This window comes from Meles meles, chromosome 10, assembly GCF_922984935.1.
Source record: "Meles meles chromosome 10, mMelMel3.1 paternal haplotype, whole genome shotgun sequence".
Classification (NCBI taxonomy): domain Eukaryota; kingdom Metazoa; phylum Chordata; class Mammalia; order Carnivora; family Mustelidae; genus Meles; species Meles meles.
In genome coordinates, this window is record NC_060075.1 from 43,373,408 (window position 1) to 43,396,342 (window position 22,935).

General features: G+C 39.8%; 1 protein-coding gene across 2 annotated transcripts in view; it reads right to left on the reverse strand.

Annotated features, from left to right (window-relative positions):
• The window catches only part of NPSR1 (neuropeptide S receptor 1), a 152,375-nt gene that overhangs the window by 22,887 nt on the left and 106,553 nt on the right, over positions 1 to 22,935 (reverse strand). The window contains exons 4-5 of one of the 2 annotated variants that reach the window (XM_046021275.1): positions 19,628 to 19,721; positions 8,549 to 8,750 (exon numbers count right to left, since the gene is read on the reverse strand). In XM_046021275.1, coding sequence (XP_045877231.1) covers positions 8,549 to 8,750; positions 19,628 to 19,721 — 296 coding nt within the window. The remainder of the gene's footprint in view (positions 1 to 8,548; positions 8,751 to 19,627; positions 19,722 to 22,935) is intronic. The other variant, XM_046021276.1, reaches the window with a different exon arrangement.

Here is a 22,935-nt window from a genome sequence, read left to right on the forward strand (position 1 = left end):
TGTCTTCTTCACCTTTACCATTATCATCCTTCTTCCCTCCACCCCACTGTCTCTCAGTGACCTTTCTCCATATCAGCAACAGGAGTGCCCAACAGGAGCAAGCTGACAAAACTGACCCCAACTCCATGCTTCACATGCAGTTGACTTTGGGTAAATCTGAGTTCCAGTGCCTTCTATCTCTCTGTGTTTGCTTTGCTTTCTTGCTGAAATGCATTTTTAAGCCCATTCTCCATATATCACTTAGCTATGAAACCTTTCTGAGCTGTCCCTGTTCCTCAATAATAACTGGCCTCTCCCTTCCTTAGGGCCTCCATGCTGGTCTAACATGGTTTACGTGGAGTCTTGTCTATGATGGTCATGTCCTAAAGATCAGCAGATCTATCCATAGCCCATTCTCAGAAACAGAGCTCAAAACAGATTCTCAAAAACAGAAACATCTCTACTGTTTCGGTTTAACTTCTTCCATGTCTTCAATCTATTTCCACTCTCCCAACAAGTGGTTTCTTCAAGTTTCTGACAAATCTGAATACTGAAAGATCATTCAGATTGGAGAAAGTATCCCTTATCTGTAACTGGCTGCCTGAGTTCTTGATTTTATGGGACACTTTCTAGACACAGACCCATTTTCTCTCATTTCCTTTGCAGAGGCAACTCGCGATGGGGGTTGCATGAGAGCCCAAGCCACAGAAAGACCTTGTAGGACTGCCTTAGGAGGATGCTTGAACCCGGTTCCTTAGTTCTGATTCTGGATTATGTGTAAGAAGCATCCAGGGAAGAGAACAAAACCTTTGCTCTTCCTGTGAGACACAACAGACAGTATTCCCCTCAGACTGTAAGTGCCCCACCCCTGCAGAATTCAGCACGGGGCTGGGGACTTCATGGGTTACAGTCTTGGAGCCATAGACATTCATAGACAGCGGGGACCTAAGGTTCCATCTCTACTTCCCATTTGGGGTCTGAGGATTGTGTCCAGTTATGCTCTGAAGGTCTCCTTAGAGGTCAAGCATAGGGAAGACAGATAGGGGGAGTTGGTGTTTCACTGAACAAGGCCCTTTTTTTCTCTTCTCCTAGCAGGGGCGCTAAGGGTACTTGCTAGTCAAAAATGTTTCTCTCATTAATTAATTCATTTCATTTTAGGTATTTGAGGACTCACTTTGTCCCAGGCACCTGCTGAGTCATTGTGGATACTGTGGTAGAAAATACAGAGCCCTAGCCCTCACAGAGCTCACATTACAATGTGGCAATACAAAATACATTTGTGGCAATAGGAAATAATAAAATGTGGACACAGTAATATATGCTTATAAAGAGGCAAAACCCTATGAAGATAAAATGTAGGGCAAAACAAGAGTATATAATAGGGACCCTGACTTGTTCTGGGGGTCAGACTTCAGTTTTGAGAGATTCAGTGACTTCTCTGAGCTCGCACAGCTAGAGGATGGGTCCTCTGACTTCAAGGGCTGTTAACCAACTTGTTAACAACCTTCTTTTCTTTCTTTCTTTTTTTTTTTAAAAAGATTTAATTTATTTATTTGACAGACAGAGAGGCAGGCGGGGTGGTGGGGAAAGCAGGCTCCCCACTGAGCAGAGAACCCGATGTGGGGCTCGATCCCAGGACCCTGAGATCATGAACCGAGACAAAGGCAGAGGTTTTAACCCACTGAGCCACCCAGATGCCCCTGTTAACAACCTTGTTAAGGAGGGTGCACAAGTTCCTCTGGGGGCTGTATTGGGTTACATATGCTATATATGGTTCTAGCTATTTCCTGAATGCCTTCTTTGATTCCTAGACCAGGTTAGCATCCCTGCTGTGGATCCCCTAGGGCTCTTTATTTACTCTACTACCACTCATCACAGTGTTGTAACTCCTTCCTTAATTGGCTGTCTTCTCTGTTATACAGGAATATTCTTAAATTCAGACAGCGTGTGTGTCTAGTCATTTCTGTATCCCCCTTACCAGGTCCAGGGTCTCCCAGAGGGTAGGTGCCCTACAGGTATTTCTAGAAATAATGAATATATGGCAAAAGGCAAAGTGTCAGGGACTCAACAGTATGTCTGTATGTAGTTGGGTTTTGGGAGACATGAAGGCAAAACTAACTTGTAAAAACAGCTTGATACTTAAGAAACTTAAAAAAAAAACCATGAGAGTCCTGATATATACAGTCCATTGGCACCATGTTTAATGGGCTCCCAGACAGAGAACGTCAAAGGGATGCCTTGGCTAACTCACTTGGTACCATTGAAATAACTGAGATTTCCTAATGGTCCTAGAAGAGTTCATTCTGATGACTTCGGTAGTTCAGATGAATTTACTGATGTCTGGAAACAGCAAGTTTGACCTGTTGGGTATCAGTTAGGACACTTTTTATAGCAACTTACAGAAAACTCCCGACTCAAATTGTTCTAAACAATTGGAATATTTCTTATCTCCCATAATTGCAACTTCAAAGGATCAAAGCTGAGTTTCAGAAATCTGCCTTTTTAGGCAGAAATCTCTTTTCTTTTCAGTGTAGGTGTCTCCCTGAGTCAACTGCAGCAGTTCCAGCTGTCAGTCTTGGACACCTATATCCAGAAGCAGTATCCAGAAGATGAGAAGCCATCCTCTCCTGGATTTGTTTCCTAAGAATGGGGAAATCTTTTCCAAAAGCTCTTCAGAAGATGTTCCCTTACATTTCATTGGCTTGAATTGGTCACATGGCCATTCCCAAACCATTCACATACTAAGGGGAAGGGCTGCCATGAATGGCTCAATGTGGAATGGATATTGGAAATCCAATCACAAATGTCTACCCTAACCTAGGAAATTAGTGAGAATGGTTTTTCAAAAGGTAACTCTTGCCACCCCTCAGGCAACACCATATGGTATGTCACTTCCTTTAATAATGATGGGTCATTCTCCGTGACCTTGGACCTCTGCCCAGGGACAGTGCTGGCCAGACCCCTGGGGCCTTTCACGCACCATGGCCTTAAACTCTACTGGGCTATACCAACCTTAGCATGGGACTTTCCCATAGTCTGATCTCCATTCTCCAAGCAAAATAAATGGATTTTTTTTTTTCATATAACACGAATCAATGCTCCATGACAAATGTGCTTTTTTCCCACTTACTCCTTTGCAATTGTTGGCCATGGATCTTTTATGCCTCTTTCTTTATGTCACAGAGATAAAAATGATAGAAGAATGAGAAATCAATTAAGTTACAAGAAAATAACCACTGCTAAAGTAAAGCAATTACACCAGGGCTAACAACCTACCCAGCAACAGTTAGACAGTTATGTCAAGTAAATTTTGAAATAATGGGAGTTGTGTTGACCCAGAAAAACAATGTATTGCCTTTATTGTCAGTCACTATGGTTTCAAGTGCTGGGAGCCTGATTTTATTAATGACGGAAGAGCTAAGTCTTCATTCATACACATTCATACACAGCTCTCATGAGAGTTTGCCCCAGATAATACAACTCTTCCATCCTCTCTCCTTCCCTCCCTCTCTGCCTTTCATCCTCTCTCCCTTTTTCTCATTCTCCCTTCTTTCCTCCCTTTCACATATATGGAGGATCTACCATCTGCCAGAAACTGACCTACGTACTAAACAGCTAGAAATTTCCATCTCAGGTGTGTGTGTATCAGAGTGTCATGGCACCTCTGTCCTGTGATTGGTTCACATTAACAGTCAGGCCTCATTGCACATTTACTCCCACACTTATAGAGCGAGCATTAGGTACTGGATTTGGAATCCAGAAATTAAGAGACAAAGTTCTGTACTCAAGAGATACAGCCGCACAAGCAAGCAGGGGATGATGCTACCACGAAGTCTTCATGGCAGCAGGGACGAGCTGCGTTTGGAGGTTATGGGTGAACACACAAGGCACTACTTGGCCTAGGACCTGCAGTGGCCAGTCCGTGTGGAGTCGGTGTGTGGAGTAAGATGTGAAGAATGTGACCGGGGTTTCCAAAAACAGAGCCGCAAGGCAGGGTGGGTGTGGAGGAGTGTTCAGGCATATAAGGAAAGATGTGCATAATGGTAGAGGGGTGAAAAAAGAGTGAGGGGCGTCCCTGTTTGTTATGGCTGCAGCAGTGGGTGAAGGAGAGAACATCACTAGCTCCCTAGAAGAGCCAGGGACCTTTGAGAAAGAGAACACATCTGTCTTATCAGATATTAAATATATATAAAGCTAAATAATTAAAACAATATGGTATTGGTGGCAGAAAAGCCCCCATCTTAGTTATTTGTGCATTCTCTCCTTTCTTCATTATGGCAATACCTATTAACTGAAAATAAAACTATATTCAAAATGAAGAAGAGAATGACAAACTAGGGACATGTTTGCAACGTATAAAAAAAGAAAAAAGCGATTGTCTAAAGACTACCACTCAAGATAGAGAAAAAAGAAAATAAAAGTGCACTGAAGAGACTGACAAGTTCAGAAACAATGAGAGTGTTTAAAATATAAATATGCATATGATAGAATTGCCACTTCATACTATGTAGAAAAGATAAGTTATTCAGTATTCAGTAAATGGTGTTGGGACAAAGGACCTGGCCTTAAAAAAGCAAATTTAAGTTAAATCTCTAATTCATATATAACATCAAAAGTAAATGGTATTGGGGACTTGGCAAATCAAATCAAAATTTTTTAAAAGATTTATTTATTTATTTGAGAGAGAGAGCATGAATGAGAGGAGTAGAGGGAGAGAGAAAGAGTACTGAGTGCAGAGCCATTGTGGGACCGATCCCAGGACCCTGAGATCATGACCTGAGCCAGACCAAGAGTGGGATGCTTACCAACTGGGCCACCCAGTGCCCCAAATCAAATTTTTTTAAAGTATAAGTTTTAGGGTCACAGAGTCTGCTTAGGATTCTCTCTCCCTCTCCCTTTACTCCTCCTGCTCATGCTCTCCTTCTAACATAAATAAGTCTTTTTTTTAAGTGACATTTTTAATGTATTTCCAACATTGAAATTATTTTCTAATAACTAAAATAATAAATCATTGGAGCACCTGGGTGGCTCAGTGGGTTAAAGCCTCTGCCTTTGGCTCAGGTAATGATCCCGGGGTCCTGGGATTGAGCCCCGCATCGGGCTCTCTGCTCAGCATGGAGCCTGCTTCCTCCTCTCTCTCTCTGCCTGCCTCTCTGCCTACCTGTGATCTCTATCTGTCAAATAAATAAAATCTTTTAAAAAATAATAAAATAAAATAATAAATCATTAAAAAGTTAAATCAAAGTAGAAATAAGCATGTGCAAGGGACAATTTCCTAAGAAAGAAATGGGAGGCAATATGTAAAGAAAAACATGAGGAGGTGTGAATACATTTCAGCGTGAAAGGTCTGACACATTTCCTTCGTACTTCCACATGCATTTGTGTAAAGTCTTGCATAACACTTTCTGGTGGTTCTTTTAACTTCTTAAAGAATTTGACTTTCTCATTTCTAATTTTTGGTATTCATGCTGTCTCCCCTTTTCACATTTATGCCAGTCTTATTAACTGAAAGCAAAAAAAAAAAAAAAAGCAAAATAAAGCCATATTCAAAACAAAAAGGCAAGTGATGAACTAGGGGGGATTGCCTCAATATATAAAAACAGGAAAAGTTTATTATATAGAGAGTATCTTTAAAAATAAAGAAGAGAGAAAATAAAATTAAGAAAAATAGGTAAAAGAATATGAATATGTAATTTATCTAAAAAACTAAAATGATAATGTACATTTAAAATTTTTTCAAACTCATCTGTAATGACAAAAATACAAATTAAAACAACTTTATATGTACTTTTTGCCTATCAATTTGGTAAGGATATACATATATATATACGTAAGTATATGTGTATATATATATATATATATATATATATATATATATATATATGTAGGTGTGCATCCTGCCTGAAGAAAAAAGAAGCATTAGGCATGGTTAAGAAAGTGAATAGACACCTAATTTGAGTTGTTTCCTTTGTCTACTTAAGCTTGGAATTAAGAGTTTAACTTTATCTAAAAGAACTATAAGCAACAGGATTGAGCTCAAGGCTCCAAAATGTGGTTAAGAAAGAAAAAGAAATAGATGAACTTTAACTCTGAGAGATATAAAATTGTAGCAAGTTATCCCAGGAGCTAGCTGGAAAACAAATTCTTCACAAGATTCCATCTGGGCCTGGTTTTGGGTCAAGAAGGAGGAGGAGCTGAGAGGGCTGGAGGGTGCCATATTCCCCAGAGAGAAGCTCTTTCTTCTGCAAGAGGAGCCTGACCACAGAGGACTGAAGGTCATGACTGAGCAGATAAGAAACGCTTCAGGGAAGCTCAAGGTTGTGGGAGGTCACTGTGAATCTTCCTCGTTCTACCACAGCTAGGAGCAAGGAGCACAGGGAAGGATTTAAGGAGGCTGTGCTTTGTTGAAGGCTGAGTGCAACTTGCTTTTGAAATCATCCCTTTCATCATCGTATTGTACTTGACTTTTTCTAAGGGCACTACAAGAACACACAAGTCAGGCTGTAGGCAGGTCTGAGAAGTCCTGATGGGAAGGAGCAGCTTGAATTGATGGGGAAAGATTATGGATGGGGAAAGAGCCACGTGACAGATCTGGCCAGACAGCTCATTGGGAACCCTGGGGTGGACATAGTGTATCCACCCGCCTGAGCAGGTGTTTGGACTGATTTCATGAGCTGATAGGGAATCAATCAGGAGAGAACAAGGACAAACACTGTCCACTGAAATCAATGCATCAGTTGCCTGTGACGGACGGCAGGAGCTGCTTCCCCCCAAATGCTCACCCCTGCGACAAACCACCTTCCTCCTCCACGTGCCACTTTCAACGATGCTATGACTTAACTTTGACTGCTTGTCTAAATAACCTTCATCTTTCCCCCAAGATTCCTCCCAAATTCAACTCAGTGGAGAGGAGGCAGTACATGGAAATCATGTAGGCGTCAATTTGTCAAGTCAGCAGCGATGACTGACACTCCCCAGTTTCAGCAAGGCTGCTGCACTGGCTATGGGATCCCTCTCCTGCCCAGCTCGACCTCTGATGGAGAGCAAGTCATTTTGCTCCTTTTAGCCTTAGGCCTACTTTTGTGAAAAATGCAGGGGCGGGCCTATGTGATGGATTACATTCTTCCAGCTATGCTATTTTATGCAACTAAAGATGAACAAAGAACAAGAATGTAGGAGTCCCATAACGTCAGGAAAACTCAAAACATATTTCATACACTTAACACTTAATCAAAGAAAGGTATATGAAAACCATGAGATTTTTTTTGAAACCTCTATGTTGGATGAAGATTTCATAAACGATAGCATCTTCCATTGGGTCAGGTCAGAGCTCTTTTATTTTTGCTGTTGGCAGGAATACACCTTTTCTATAGGGCAGTTTATGAATATGCATTGAAAGTTTTAAAATGAGCATCATCTTTGATCTAGCAATTCCAGTAGAATGAGTTCTGAAGGAATAATCAGAGACTCATGAATAAATTTAAGTACAAAGATTTTTATTACAGCAGTATTTATATGATCTAAAACCAAAGGCTGGTTCCTTCATTCAGGACAAATTATGGGGCACATTGTGGCCAGCTTGGTGTAGGATCAGCCTGGCCAAGCAAACCCTCAACGTGCCAGTATCTTCCTCAATCCCCAACCGCACCCAGGCAGAGTCATGCTTTCAGAGGTGATCCTGCCCCATGACAAGTGACACCCTGCCTCTCTGGGCAGTTGTAGTCTTCTCTGCTGAAAGAACATCTGTGGCCACCATTGGCTGTGGGACAGAGGGAGCATCCTATGGCTTGGTTGTTAAACCCCTTTATAATCAAATCTTAACCCACCAGAAGAAGCTTATTGCCAACTTCTTCCCTCTCCCACTGACATGCCTGCCTGTCCTTTCCCTGTCGCCACACTTAACTCGGACCCCCAGTTACCAGGAAACCTGCTTCCCTCCCACCTTTCCCTTCTCCTATCTGAATTCTTCTCTCCTTCAATAGTCACTTCCAAGAAGTGTTCCTTGCCATTACTTGACCTCACTGCATGCACTTTCTAGCATATTTTTTGTGTGTATCGCCCTTTTTTTTTTGCTCAGTTTTGCTTAAGGTTTGCCTATCTTTTCAATGACAATGTAAGATCTCTGAAATTGGTACTGTGCCTTATATTTGAAAGACTACATGAAATAGGAGAAAGAATAGGATATAAACTCAGAAAAACCTGTTTAAATCCTGTGTGATGTTGGGCAGGTTACTTAACCTCTCTGAACCTGAATTTTACCATACATAAAATGGGGACTAAATGTAATTATTTCATTGAGTTGGGATCTATGTTAGCTATGGGATGGAATCCCATATGGGGTCACTGTTATGTCTGTTCCATAATACATACTCAGAAAATATTAGTTCTCCTCTCATTACACTACTTTGGAGAAGTTGGGCTTAACACATAGTAGCTTTAGATGAAACCTTGTGGTTTGGCCACTTCCCTTAAGGACACTAGGACCAATGATGGGTCTTGTGGGGAGAGAAGAGCAGGAGTTGGTGAACCAGGAAAGCCTCCATGGGAGTCTGGTCTGCTGGCCTCTTACCTGATAATTGCCAGGGGGATGAAGTACACCAGGAAGGCCACGATGGTCATGTACGGGGTCCAGTAGGAGTCATCCGGCCATAGCGCCCAGCACTGCACTTCGCCATTAGAGAGTTTCCTTTTCCCAAATATGATCAGGGTGGGAATGGAGAAAAGGAAAGAAAGGCTCCAGGCAATCACGATGAGGATCTTGGCTTGCTTTTCTGCTCAAAGGAAAGAAGTTGGATGGTTTGTCCATGTAGATATCAAAGACATCCAAGATGGGGACAGTATGAGAGACTGAGAACAGTGATCATGTCTTTGGTGGGTGAGGGGCATGGCCATGTGGTCAGACAGAGAGGGAACAGGGTAGAAGGTAATCTAGTTTGATAGCATGAGTGTCAAAGGAATAGATCAGTGCACAGGAAATAATGGAAGGGTTGGAAGTGGTCCAGGGATATGGAAAATGTCTATACCACCTTCAGGACTTGAAGTGCTCAGAAGGCAAGCTGAGAAGCATCCACTTTGGAGATGTTAGGAGAACCAGGGATCGCAGGAAGCAGGAGGTGGAGGGAACCTACTGTGATGTGGTTGAGGATATAAGGGAGTTGTTTCCCGAATGAACAATGGAAAGCTTTGGCTGGAAGAGGAGCAGCGGGAATTTGGGGAGGAAACAAACACAGAGCTGTCTGGCCTTAAAAGAGCAAGGGAGGATTTTTCCTCTTGACCACAGGGATGTGAGGCCGACCAGGTTTCTGCAGATCTTGGCAGCATTCATAACCACTCCTGCATGGTATCCTTCTTTCACTGGTTACAATTCACACTGTGTCTCCTTCTGTAGGTCCTAGAGCCTGAACTTTTAAGGGTGATCTATCTGCAAGTCCTGGGCCCCACTCAGATTCCACTGGATGGGTTAACAATGCATTCACTTTTGAAAGGGATGGGCATAGAAAGAATCAGAATAAAAGATTATGAAACTGTGCTTTAGCATTAATTCTACCAAGATACAAAAAATGTTTCCCCAAAGTGCACTCAGGGCAGATGCTTGGAATGATTTCTCTCATACTGGTGCTGGGCTGTCCTGGGAAACCTCCAGTCTCAGGTGCCTCCATGGAACATTTTTCCATTTCTTTGTGTCTTCCTCAATTTCTTTCATGAGTACTTTATAGTTTTCTGAGTACAGATTCTTTGCCTCTTTGGTTAGATTTATTCCTATGTATCTTATGGTTTTTGGGTGCAATTGTAAATGGGATTGATTCCTTAATTTCTCTTTCTTCTGTCTTGTTGTTGGTGTATAGAAATGCCTGATTTCTGTGCATTGATTTTATATCCTGACACTTTACTGAATTCCTGTATGAGTTCTAGCAGATTTGGAGTGGAGTCTTTTGGGTTTTCCACATAAAGTATCATATCATCTGCAAAGAGTGATAGTTTGACTTCTTCTTTGCCGATTTGGATGCCTTTAATTTCCTTTTGTTTTCTGATTGCTGAGGCTAGGACTTCTAGCACTATGTTGAATAGCAGTGGTGATAATGGACATCCCTGCCATGTTCCTGACCTTAGCGGAAAAGCTCTCAGTTTTCTCCATTGAGAATGATATTTGCTGTGGGTTTTTCATAGATGGTTTTGATGATATTGAGGTATGCACCCTCTACCCCTACATTGTGAAGAGTTTTGATCAGGAAGGGATGCTGTACTTCATCAAATGCTTTTTCAGCATCTATTGAGAGTATCATATGGTTCTTGTTTTTTATTTTATAAATGTATTGTATCACATTGATTGATTTGTGGATGTTGAACCAAACTTGCAGCCCTGGAATAAATCCCACTTGTTTGTGGTGAATAATCCTTGTAATGTACTGTTGGATCCTATTGGCTAGTATTTTGGTGAAAATTTTCTCATCTGTGTTCATCAAGGATATTGGTCTGTAATTCTCTTTTTTGATGGGGTCTTTGGTTTGGGGATCAAGGTAATGCTGACCTCATAAAATGAGTTTGGAGGTTTTCCTTCCATTTCTATTTTTTGGAACAGTTTCAAGAGAATAGGTATAAATTCTTCTTTAAATATTTGGTAGAATTCCCCTGGGAAGCTGTCTGGCCCTGGGCTCTTGTTTGTTGGGAGATTTTTGATGACTGCTTCAATCTCCTTACTGGTTATGGGTCTGTTCAGGTTTTCTATTTCTTCCTGGTTCCGTTGTGGTAGTTTATATGTCTCTAGGAATGCATCCATTTCTTCCAGATTGTCAAATTTGCTGGCATATAGTTGCTCATAATATGTTCTTATAATTGTATTTCTGGGGCGCCTGGGTGGCTCAGTGGATTAAGCCGCTGCCTTCGGCTCAGGTCATGATCTCAGGGTCCTGGGATCAAGCCCCGCATCGGGCTCTCTGCTCTGCAGGGAGACTGCTTCCTCCTCTCTCTCTGCCTGCCTCTCTGCCTACTTGTGATCTCTCTCTCTGTCAAATAAATAAATAAAATCTTTAAAAAAATTTGTATTTCTTTGGTGTTGCTTGGGATCTCTCCCCTTTCATTCATGGTTTTATTTATTTGGGTCCTTTCTCTTTTCTTTTTGATAAGTCTGGCCAAGGGTTTATCAATCTTATTAATTCTTTCAAGGAACTAGCTCCTAGTTTCGTTAATTTGTTCTACTGTTCTTTTGGTTTCTATTTCATTGATTTCTGCTCTGATCTTTATTATTTCTCTTCTCCTGTTGGGTTTAGGCTTTCTTTACTGTTCTTTCTCCAGCTCTTTTAGGTGTAGGGTTAAGTTGTGTACTTGACACCTTTCTTGTTACTTGAGAAAGGCTTGTATCACTATATATTTTCCTCTCAGGACTGCCTTTGCTGTGTCCCACAGATTTTGAACTGTTACATTTTCATTATCATTTATTTCCATGATTTTTTTCAATTCTTCTTTAATTTCCTGATTGATCCATTCATTCTTTAGTAGAATGCTCTTTAGCCTCCATGTATTTGAGTTCTTTCCAGCTTTCTTCTTATGATTGAGTTCTAGGTTCAGAGCATTGTGGTCTGACAATATGCAGGGAATGATCCCAATCTTTTGGTACTGGTTCAGACCTGATTTGTGACCCAGGATGTGATTTATTCTGGAGAATGTTCCATGTGCACTAGAGAAGAATGTGTATTCTGTTGCTTTGGGATGGAATGTTCTGAATATATCTGTGATGTCATCTGGTCCAGTGTGTCATTTAAGGTCTTTATTTCCTTGTTGATCTTTTGCTTGGATGATCTGTCCATTTCAGTGAGGGGGGTGTTAAAGTCCCCTACTATTATTGTATTATTGTCAATGTGTTTCTTTGATTTTGTTAATTGGTTTATATAGTTGGCTGCTCCCAAGTTAGGGGCATAGATATTTAAAATTGTTAGATCTTCTTGTTGAACAGACCCTTTGAGTATGATGTCATGTCCTTCTTCATCTCTTATCATAGTCTTTGGCTTCAAATCTAATTTATCTGATATAAGGATTGCCACCCCAGCTTTCTTTGGATGTACATTAGCATGGTAAATTGTTTTCCACCTCCTCACTTTAAATCTGGAGTTGTCTTTGGGTCTAAAATGAGTTTCTTGTAGACAGCATATTGATGGGTTTTGTTTTTTTATCCATTCTGATACCCTGTGTCTTTTGATTGGGGCATTTAGCCCATTTACATTCAGGGTAACTATTAAAAGATACAAATTTAGTGCCATTGTATTGCCTGTAAGGGGAGTGTTACTGTATGTTGTCTCTGTTCCTTTCCGGTCTACTACTTTCAGGCTCTCTCTTTGCTTAGAGGACCCCTTTCAATATTTCCTGTAGGGCTGGTTTGGGAGTTAAAAATTCTTTTAGTTTTTGTTTGTCCTGGAAGCTTTTGATCTCTCCTTCTATTTTCAAAGATAGCCTAGCTGGATAGAGTATTCTTGGCTGCATGTTTTTCTCATTTAGTGCTCTGAATATATAATACCAGTTCTTTCTGTCCTGCTAGGTCTCTGTGGATAAGTATGCTGCCAATCTAATATTTTTACCACTCTATGTTACACTTCTTGTCCCAGTCTACTGTCAGGATTTTCTCTTTGTCACTAAGACTTGTAAGTTTCACTGTTAGATGATGGGTGTGGACCTATTTTTATTGATTTTGAGGAGGGTTCTCTGTGCATCCTGGATTTTGATATTTGTTCCCTTTGCCATATTAGGGAAATTCTCTACAATAATTCTCTTCAATATACCTTATGCCCCCCCCTCTTCTTCTTCAGAATCCCAATTATTTCTAATACTGTTTTGTCTTATGGTATAACTTATCTCTCAAATTCTCCCCTCATGGTCCAGTAGTTGTTTGTCTCTCTTTTGCCCAGCTCCATTATTCCCCATCATTTCATCTTCTATATCACTAATTCTCTCCTCGGGCTCATTTATCCTAGCAGTAAGAGCCTCCATTTTTTATTGCACCTCATAAATAGTTTTCTCAATTTCAGCTTGGTTAAGATTTTAGTTCTTTTATTTACCCAGAAAGGGCTTTTATTTCTCCAGACAGGTTTCTCTAATATCTTCCATGCCTTTTTTGATCCCGGCTAGCACCTTGAGAATTATTCTATACTCTAGATCTGACATATTACCAATGTCCATATTGATTAGGTCCCTAGCCTTTGGTACTGCTTCTTGCTCTTTTTTTTTTTTTTTTTTTGTGGTGAGTTTTTCCACCTTGTCATTTTATCCAGATGAGAATATATGGAGAATAAAATACTAAAAGGGTGGCAAAGACCCCAGAAAAATGTACACTAACCAAGTTAGAAGAGACCCTAAATTGGGGGGAGAAGAAAGGGAGTAAAAAGAAGTATAAAAATTAAAAATAAGGTGAACCATAAGAGACTATGGACTCTGAAAAACAACCTGAGGGTTTTGAGGGGTCAGGGGTGGAAGGTTGGGGGAACAGGTGGTGGGTAATAGGGAGGGCACATTTTGCATGGAGCACTGGGTGTTGTGCAAAAACAATGAATACTGTTATGCTGAAAAAATAAATAAAATGGAAAAAAATTAAAAATAAATAAATAAAATATATATATTAGATTGGTAAATAGAACAGAGCCACCCACTTGTTTTGAGGTGTATTTTGGTTTCTTAGAAGAAACTACTTCCCACAATTTTTTAAAGAAAGAAAAACTTACATATATACAACAATAAGGGTAAATATGATGAAGGGATGGAATATGACTAACGAAAATTTTTTAAAAATTCGAAAAAAAGGAATAGATAAGTTGGTTGGTAAAAGAAAGAAAAGAAAGTGGAGAGAATTTGCTCAGGGTAGAGTCTAGAACAAAGCCCTGTGCTAGATTTAGGGAATATTTTGATCTATTAGAAGAAATTGTATCCCAAAAATTTTTTATAAAAAAAAAACCCTATATGTATACAAAAAATAAAGTCAGATACAATGAAGGATAAGATATGAGTATAATAATGAAGGTTTAAAAAGATTTTTTTAGAAAGGTATTAAGTAAACTAGTTAAAAAATGTTAAAAGAGGAAAGAGGAAAAGTTAAAAAAATTAGAATAAGAAAAAAATAAAATTAAAAAAATTTAATTAACTTTGCAAGACTAAAGAATCATAGGGAGAAAGACATGAATTCCATGCTTTGCTTTCCCCTCCTCTGAATTCCACTGTTCCCCTTGATCAGTGAGCTTGGTCTTGGCTGGAAGTTCTTGCTGATCTTCTTGGGGAGAGGTCTGTTGTAATGATTCTCAAATGTCTTTGCCCGAGGTGGAATTGCACCGCCCTTGCCAGGGGCCAGGCTAAATAATCTTTTTGGGTTCACTTTCGGGAGCTTTTGTTCCCTGAACGCTTTCCGTAGAACTCTGGAGGACGGGAATGAAAATGGCGACCTCCCAGTCTCCGGTACGGAAGAGCCCAGAGTTCAGGGTCCCATACCTCAGTGTGCTCTTGGAGAAAAGCAGTCAATCACTCTCGTCTCTCTGGTCTCTGGCCGTGCTCCGAGCTCACCCGGCCTGTTACCGAGGATTTCTGTCTCTGACACACAGCCCCATTTGGAGTCTCCAAACCGAGCAGATTCCTGCCCCCAGGGAAGGAAGGTGAGTCTCCCTACATCTGCCACTTGTGGTTTCCCTGTTCAAATAGCAGTGGCCTGACTATGCCACGGATCACAGTTTAGGGTAATCCCAAGCTGAGAGCTCACTCCTTAGCTCTGTCTCTGTAGTTGGCTTCCCCGCTCTGATACCTGCGAGCTCTGCTACACTCAGACACCCCCGATCCTTCTGTGACCCTGCGGGACCTGAGACCACACTGTCCCAGCTAGGGCTCCACCACCACTTAGCCTCTGGAGAATTATCCCTCAGTGGAGCAGACTTTTAAAAGTTTGAATTTTGTGCTCTGTTGCTCTACCGTTGCTTGCCGGGAGCCAGCCCCTACCCCCACGGTCTATCTTCCCATTGCTTTGGATTCACTTTTCTGTACGTTCTACCTTTCAGAAAGTGGTCAATTTCCTGTTTCTAGAATTGCTGCTCTTCTCTTTGATCTCCTGTTGGGTGTGTAGGTGTTCGGAATGGTTTGATAACTATCTAGCTGAACTCCTGCAACCTGAGGTCAACTCAGTCTGCTACTCCTCTGCCATCTTGACTCCCTTCCCCCTAATTCTGTACTTCTGTCTTAGTCCTCTCTTTCATGCATTGCATAGTCCTTCTTTGTTTTTAGTAATGAAAGCTACCCATGATAATTACAAGAAATACCAGCAGGGAAATATTAACAAAAAGAAGGCAAAAAAGTCCCTGGTGGAAAGTACCGGAAATAGCCAGCCCAAATTTTGATAATGGGTTCATATGTAATATTTAGATTACATATATAAACATGTGAACATAATATACGTGCTGGTTTTCAACTTGATTTTTTTCTCAGAAAAAATTTTTATGACCATATCTTCATGTCAAGAAAGTCATTGTCAAAAAATTTTATGATGTCTTTTCATGTCTGCATCTATACAAGCAGCATTCAGACTTCTTCAGGCAATAAAAGCCTTTCATCAAATATAATTTTATCTCGAGCCCAGTGAAGGATGCCTGGGTGGCTCAGGTTGAGGCTGTGTGACAGCCAGAAGCTTCCAGACCTGTTCTGGAGCAGGTCTACAAAATGAATCCTCCAGGGCCAATGTGTGAAGTGTAATTTGAAAAGTACCGATATAAATTTTTTTCACATCACTACACTAAACTCCAATTTTATTGATAAGCTATTGTTATTTAAATTGTTTCCAATTATTTTATTGCAAATAATTTATGTGTATTCTCTTTATAGTGCTGTTGCCTTAGGATAAACTCTGAGAAACAGATTTTGGCAAATATTATTCAATTTCTTCCAAAAGTGTCTACAACTTATGGCTCCCATTAGAAGTGTACAGACATGCCTATTTCTTTATACTCTCCCAACACTGAGAGGATTCTTCCTCTTACTCTTGTCATCTCATTGATGAGATTTCATATCCAAATGCCTAATCTTGTAGTTCTTCAGTTAGTGGTCAAAAGGAACATTTCTATATATCATCCATTTATTTTTTTTTTTGTTTCTTAATAATTTGTTCATGTCCTTTGTCTGCTTTTTCAATTGGTATGTTCTTATTTCTTTGCCAGAGTTCTTTAGAAGAAGGATATTATCCCTTTGCCTGTTGTATACAAATTTTTTCTATTTGTCATTCTGCTTAGGTATGCATATAATGTTCATTATTTGTATAAAGAGTTTTAAAGTTTTGATGTAGTTTAAATACATTTATCTCCCTTATTGTTTCTGTGTTTGGTGTTATTCCCAGAAATATCTTTCCCTCACCAAAAATAAAAAGTTTTACCCATACCATTTCAAGTTTAAAATTTTTACTTTTTCCATACAACTGGCATTTACTTTGTAATTCACTGTGACAGATGGCAGTCTAATATTTTTTAAATGGCTAGACAACTATACTAATGCCATATACTGACTAAGTCATTCTTTTCTAACTGATTTGATATTCCATATGCCTTATGTACATTATTCTGGTTTCAGTATCATATTTCTTAAATTATCAAAGTTTTATATTATGCTTTAGTATCCTGAACTATGTATTTCTCTTCATTATGAATAGATGTTTTCCTAATTATTCTTGTACTTATTTATACTAAAGAAGCTTAAAATGTCAGCTTCTCTGGAGTTTCTGGATGAGGAAACCATCACTTTAGTAAAAAGCAGTGAACAAGACCAGTAATAACAAGGGAAAGTCCTCCCCTGCCCCTCTCCTTCCATTGGTTTAGTCGTCATCACCTGGTGTCTGCTCAGCCATGAGGGACACCCTGTGGCTTCTGCCTGCTCTGTTCTGGATGAAGAAGCTGTGCTGCCTGGTGGGGAATCTCTTTCTGTTGCCCCCTCTTTGTTCAATCACATGAACCCTTAGCCCAGCCCCTCAATGCTGCCCTTAAATTCTGAGGAGCTGTAATACCAAGTAATACCAAGTGAGCCCAACAGGGTTCCCTGTTCTCACCTACCACATCACCCCAAAACTCCTACACTGCCATGCAGCCTTTCTGGCGGGTGTGGCATCCATTTTTTCATCAGTTCCCTGTGTGCTGGGAATTCCATGAGGTTCTGTTATTTGAAACCTTCTTTCCTTGGCTCCCTCCCAGCTGTACGTCCCCTTTATTTCTGTTTCTCTGTGACTTCAGCAGGATTGGCCAGAGAGGAAGGGAAAATGGCTAATGTCTATTTCTAAGTTTTCATCTTTCCCCAAAGCTATTGAAGATGATTATTTTCCAAGTGTCCTCCACCAAACCTCTATTAATTTTGTAGTGAGGAAATAAATTGCTTTACATCTTTAAAAGAACACTATAATATTCATTGCTGCCTTTTCTGTAATTTAGGACATTTTCATAATATTGCAGTGTCTCCTAGAACTAGTCATATTTGCCATGAGCTAAAGAGTTTATTTATTTTTTTTAACCCCATGAGTATTGTGAGATGAGTAATGTTTCCCTTCTGTTTCCCTTCTGGCTATGGATTCCCTAAGCCTCCACCTCTGGCAAATGTCTCAGGACACCCCTCATGTTTCCTTATACTTAATTTTCCTAATACTCATAATTCTGCACCTTGAAATACTCTGGTGTATGTGTTTTTTGTATGCCCCCACTCAATCCTTCCTGGGGCTTGCTGGGCATAAATAAATAGATGGATGAATAAGTATATCGCACCTTTGTTTAGATCATGAAGTTTCTCTCCCATTTTCCTTCATCCCACTCCCTGCTTCCTCCTTTATCACAATCACTGAGGCAATGAAAGTGCCCAGAAAACTTGGTGCTGGTCACATAGTTTACACACACACACACACACGCACACACACACACACACAAAACCAACCTTAAGAAAAGCCTATAAAAAAACAGGTTTAAATTCTATTTTTAAACTAGTTTTAATTGCGCACAACACATCAGTCTACCTCCTTGTACGTAATTCCCTATGGTCACTATGGCTAGTTGAAATCCCATTGCCAGAAGTGAGGACTAGTTGGTGTGTGCCCTTGCAAGCAATTGTTTATTACTTTTTCTTTTTTTACTGTCTGTGGCTATCCCACTTCCTCATTGAGAAGCAGGATATGCGGTAGTCAAAATACCTGAATTACACTCAGGCCATCTTGGGTTCAGGTCTTGCCCTGCACCTACTAGCTGTGTGATTTGGGCAAGTTTAAATCTCTAAATTATGATTGTCCAAACTGTAGGATTCAGATAATAATGGGACCTATCACATAGAGACGTTGTAAGAATTAAAGTACTTAACATGGTTAAAGAACTTATATAATCATGAATGCATCTGGTATGCAATCAATAAATCTAAGCTACTGAAACATCTACATTCCTCAACTGAAGGAATTCCTACTCTTCTAAGCAAAGCTACAATAAACAACACATGTACATATAGGCATGCATGTGAGTGTTTGTCCAGAGAAGATACCGAGAAGTAGAACTTCAAGGTCAAAGGACGGCACATTTTGTTTTAAATAGATGTTGTTAACTTGCCATTCAAAGGCTCTGTGCCAATATTCTCTAAAATATTCAATAGTATCTGATGACATTAATTCTACTTATTCTAAAGTTCTGCTTGTTCTGCTAATTTTACTTTCTTAGTTGTAAATGCCTCAGAATGGTATTCTGAACTATTATCTATTTTCCACAGTTTGGTTTTTGTCTCATTTTGTATGATATTTGATTGCACCCCATCTCTGTAGTCAAGATTTCATATTAGTTCTTCATTTTATAAGTTTTTACAGGCTTCCTGGGAGGGTGTGGTACAGGTCAATAAACATTGGGTTCTTACTTGCTTTCAGGGGTCCTGGAGGAAACTGGGCTCTGCCCATGGGCAGAGTGATGGACAATTAGTCTGGTGACTAGGTACCAATTATCCCTCCAAGGAGTCATTTCTTCCTAGGACCCCACCCTGTCTCTTCAAATCCAGCATCCCCACTACTAGGAGGAAGAGCACCCTATCTCTGTTGCCCCACTGGGAAGGGGGTGACAGAGGGAAAGTAAACATGCAGTGATGAACCGTCCTCCTTGTGCTCCAGAAATCACCCTACTGGTTTCCTTGGGTCCTTCTTGCTTTGGGCCTTTACATGATCTATTTAGGAAGCACTCTTAACACCTCACCCATATTACTGTAGTGTCGTCTGTGGGTATTGTGAGTTGTGTGGTTCCAGTCTTCCCTCTGACCGATCTGTTTTCTTCTTCTGGGGCTTCCACACTATCACTGGATCAAGGAGAACTTTACTAGTTTCCAGTAATAGTGTCAATTAAAAACATCTTTCCAATTATCTCTATGGTTTGGAAGTAAAGAAGACAAAGTGCTTGTTGACCATCCATGGGTACTATCTACATAGTGGATACATAGTATCCAAATAGTATCCACTTTTCCTAGGCAGTATGCTTCTAATTCTACATCTTTTTGGATCATCAGACCCATGAAGTGGAAAGAAAGTAGAGAAGAAGAGAGTGGGAATAAGAAAACCATTATTTAGGAGGATAATATTAGTGGAAACAATCCTACCCTCACCCAAGGATGATTTCTTACAGGATAGACCTTGGTTAAGCCAACTTACCTCCTTGCAGGAACTTCATGGGGTAGATGATGGCATGGTATCTGTCTATGCTGAGGGACACCAGCACATAGGTAGAAGCATAGAGCAGCACAACCTGAAGACAGAAACAAGAGGAGGTATGTGACTTCACAAAAGTGAGAGAATACATATCATAGAGGAGCATTTTGTGCTATTTAGAAACCTGTGCACTGAACCTAAGGAGGGATGAAGTTTGGGCTAGGGAAAGAAATGACTGACTCCCTATGTCTAGAAGTAGATTGCTGTTTTGGAATTGGACTTGTCATTGCTAATGTTGACCAGTGAGAATGCTTCTAAGCTCACCCTTCTTCATTCATTCACTTGACTTCTTGGAGACACCACATCTCAGGATCAGTCTTTCTTGACATTTGCATGGTACATTTGTTTGTAGTTGACTTTTAAAGCTAAACTAATTTTCTTTGCCATACTTGACACTCCAGAATAATTAGAAAGAAACATTCATTTGGGTTTTATCAGTGTGAGTTGTTGAGAGACAATGGATGGGATCTGGTTTCCGGGAGCCCACGTGCTGTTTAGAATCATTTATCATCATCTGGGTTGACAGTCTCAGAGCTTACTTCCTCCCCCACTTCTCTAGCAGCATTGTTCATTAGGGTCAGTCCTTGGGTCCCCTCTTCCTCCTTCCCACTCCATCTCTTATCAACTTTGCTCAGGCCCTTTAATTATCCTAAGTATGGTGTTGTTTGTAGAGTTTGCAGAGAAGGAAATTGGGATATAACTTCTTTTATGACAAGAGCATAATCAAAATATAATTAAGTGAAATATCTCTGAAAGGGTGATCAAAGTGGAAAGTTTTCAGGTAACATTGAGCTTCATTTCTACCAAGAGTCCAGCCATATCTCTGTTTTCTAATCTTTAGGCGGATTCCAGAGTGGAGGAGGGTAAGTCAAAGACCAAAGTCTAAGGGTGAGTGTCTGAATCTCTTCTAAAATGAAAGAAAAATACCATGACTTTTGTAATAACTTTTGTCTGAATTTATACCTTATTGTTATTTTCCTCACTCAACTAACAATCAACTATATTGTTGTTCTTTATTATTTTTACCTAGAACACTACCACAAATGCATCCCAGTACTACCACTGTGGAAGGTGCCATACGGAGGGGGTTCTGAGGTCTGATTAGTGATTGAAGGTTCTCATGAGGGATGTAAGAAGAGTCTCTTCTTGCTAAAAGGGTGCTATATGGATGGAGGGACGAATGATGTCCAAGTTTAACCAAAAAAAATTAGACAACTGTCTTCTTAGAGAAAACTGGGATTTCTGTGTGGAATTTCTGTGTGAGCTGTGTGTGGCCAGCTATAACAATTGTGAATTGTTATAGCTGGCCACACATAGCTCAGGAGGTGGCATTTGAGGAGGATGGGGAAAAAAAAGTCCCCAGGAGCAGAACTCTGTGGGGTGGAATGTTGTGGTAAGAAGGTCACTAGAATCTCAGCCATTTTTGGCTGTGTTGAGTGAGGTAGCCTACACAAGTTTAGAATTTGGAGCAAGAGGAAAGTTCACAAAAGAGAGTGCCAGCATTAACAAAAAGAGATGTATTTTGAGACACAGTCAAAAACAGTAGTTAATTTCAAGGGTCTTCAAACATCTAGGCAGGGTAAAAAAAAACTAAAGGTTACATAAAAGAAATGTATCTCAAATAGTCGTGCCTCTTTTTTACAAAAATAAAATGCCAGAAAAATAGCATAAAAACATGTTCAGAGTTTTGAAAGAAAAATTATGATCCAAGAATTTTGTAAATATCATTTCTGTGCCAAGGCACAGAATAATTTTCTTGTATGTATAAGAAAGAAGAAAGCATAACATCACATAATCTCCTGCAAAATCTTCTGTAAGGAAGTATTCTGCTGATTGAGCATTGTTTCAAAATTAAGAACTCTAGGGGGCGCCTGGATGGCTCAGTGGTTAAAGCCTCTGCCTTCAGCTCAGGTCATGATCCCAGGGTCCTGGGATCGAGCCCCACATCCGGATCTCTGCTCCGCAGGGAGCCTGCTTCCTCCTCTCTATCTCTGCCTGCCTCTCTGTCTGCCTACTTGTGATCTCTATCTGTCAAATTAAAAAAAAAAAAATAAGAACTCTACAAGAGGGACAGGATTGAATAATAATAGCTATGGTAAGCAATGAGTCCAAAAATTCTCGCAACATGTTTACAAAATAACTATGAATTTATTTAGGAAACATTCCAGGGAAAAATCTGGGGAGTTGAGAAGAGAGTCTAAGGGGAGAAGAGAGAGTATAAGGAAAGGAATCATGTTATATCTTTCCATTTGGACATTTTAGGCATCTCTTTTGTTTTTCACTTTGACAGAGACATACTCAATTTAAAATTTAAAGATAATCTATGATAGTTAAATAAAAATGGAGAAAAATAATTTATTAACTTCTTATGGCTACTGTAACAAATTACCACACACCTGTGGTTTAGACCAACATAAATTTATTCTCTTACATTTCTAGAGACCAGAAGTGCAAAATCACTTACACTAGTTCAAAGTCAAGGTGTTAGCAAGGCCAGCCTCCCTCCAAGGGCTCGGGCCTGGGGGGTGTTTCCTCCCTTGCCTCTTTCAGCCTCAGGTGACAGCCAGCATTTTTTGATTTGTGGTTACACCAATTCCATCTTGGGTCTATGGTTACAATGCCTCTTCTGTCTGTCAAGTCTCCCTCTGCCTCCCTTTTATAAAGGATATATATGATTACATTTAGATTCATTAAGATAATCCAGAATAATTTCCCCATTTCATTACATCTGTAAAGTCCCTCTTTGCCATAGAAGGTAATATACATACATTTTAGGGATTAGGATTTGGATTTGGGGAGGAGCATCTTTCAGCCTAACACAATTAACAACCAAATAGAAAAGAAAAAACATGTAAATAGGAAAAAAAATAACCAAAAACATTAAAATGAAGTGACTTAAATAATACCAAACACCATTTGTCTCAATAAATATAAATGACTTAACCTCCTTGACTAAAACAAAGACTATGTACAAAACCCTTCCCCAAATCTAACTGCATAGTGTGTTGAAAACAAACCTCTGAAACCAAATGATTATCAAAGTTTAAAAAGTACAATGATGGCCAAAGGCATACAGAACAACTAAAACCAAAAGAAGGCATTTATTACAATATTGCTAACAGATAAATTAAATTCAAAGCAAATTGCACTACATGAGACAAATGGATTCTTTTTATTGAAAAAAATATAATACAAAATGGTGATAGATATTAATAAACTTATATGTGACAAGCAACATAATACTAAATATG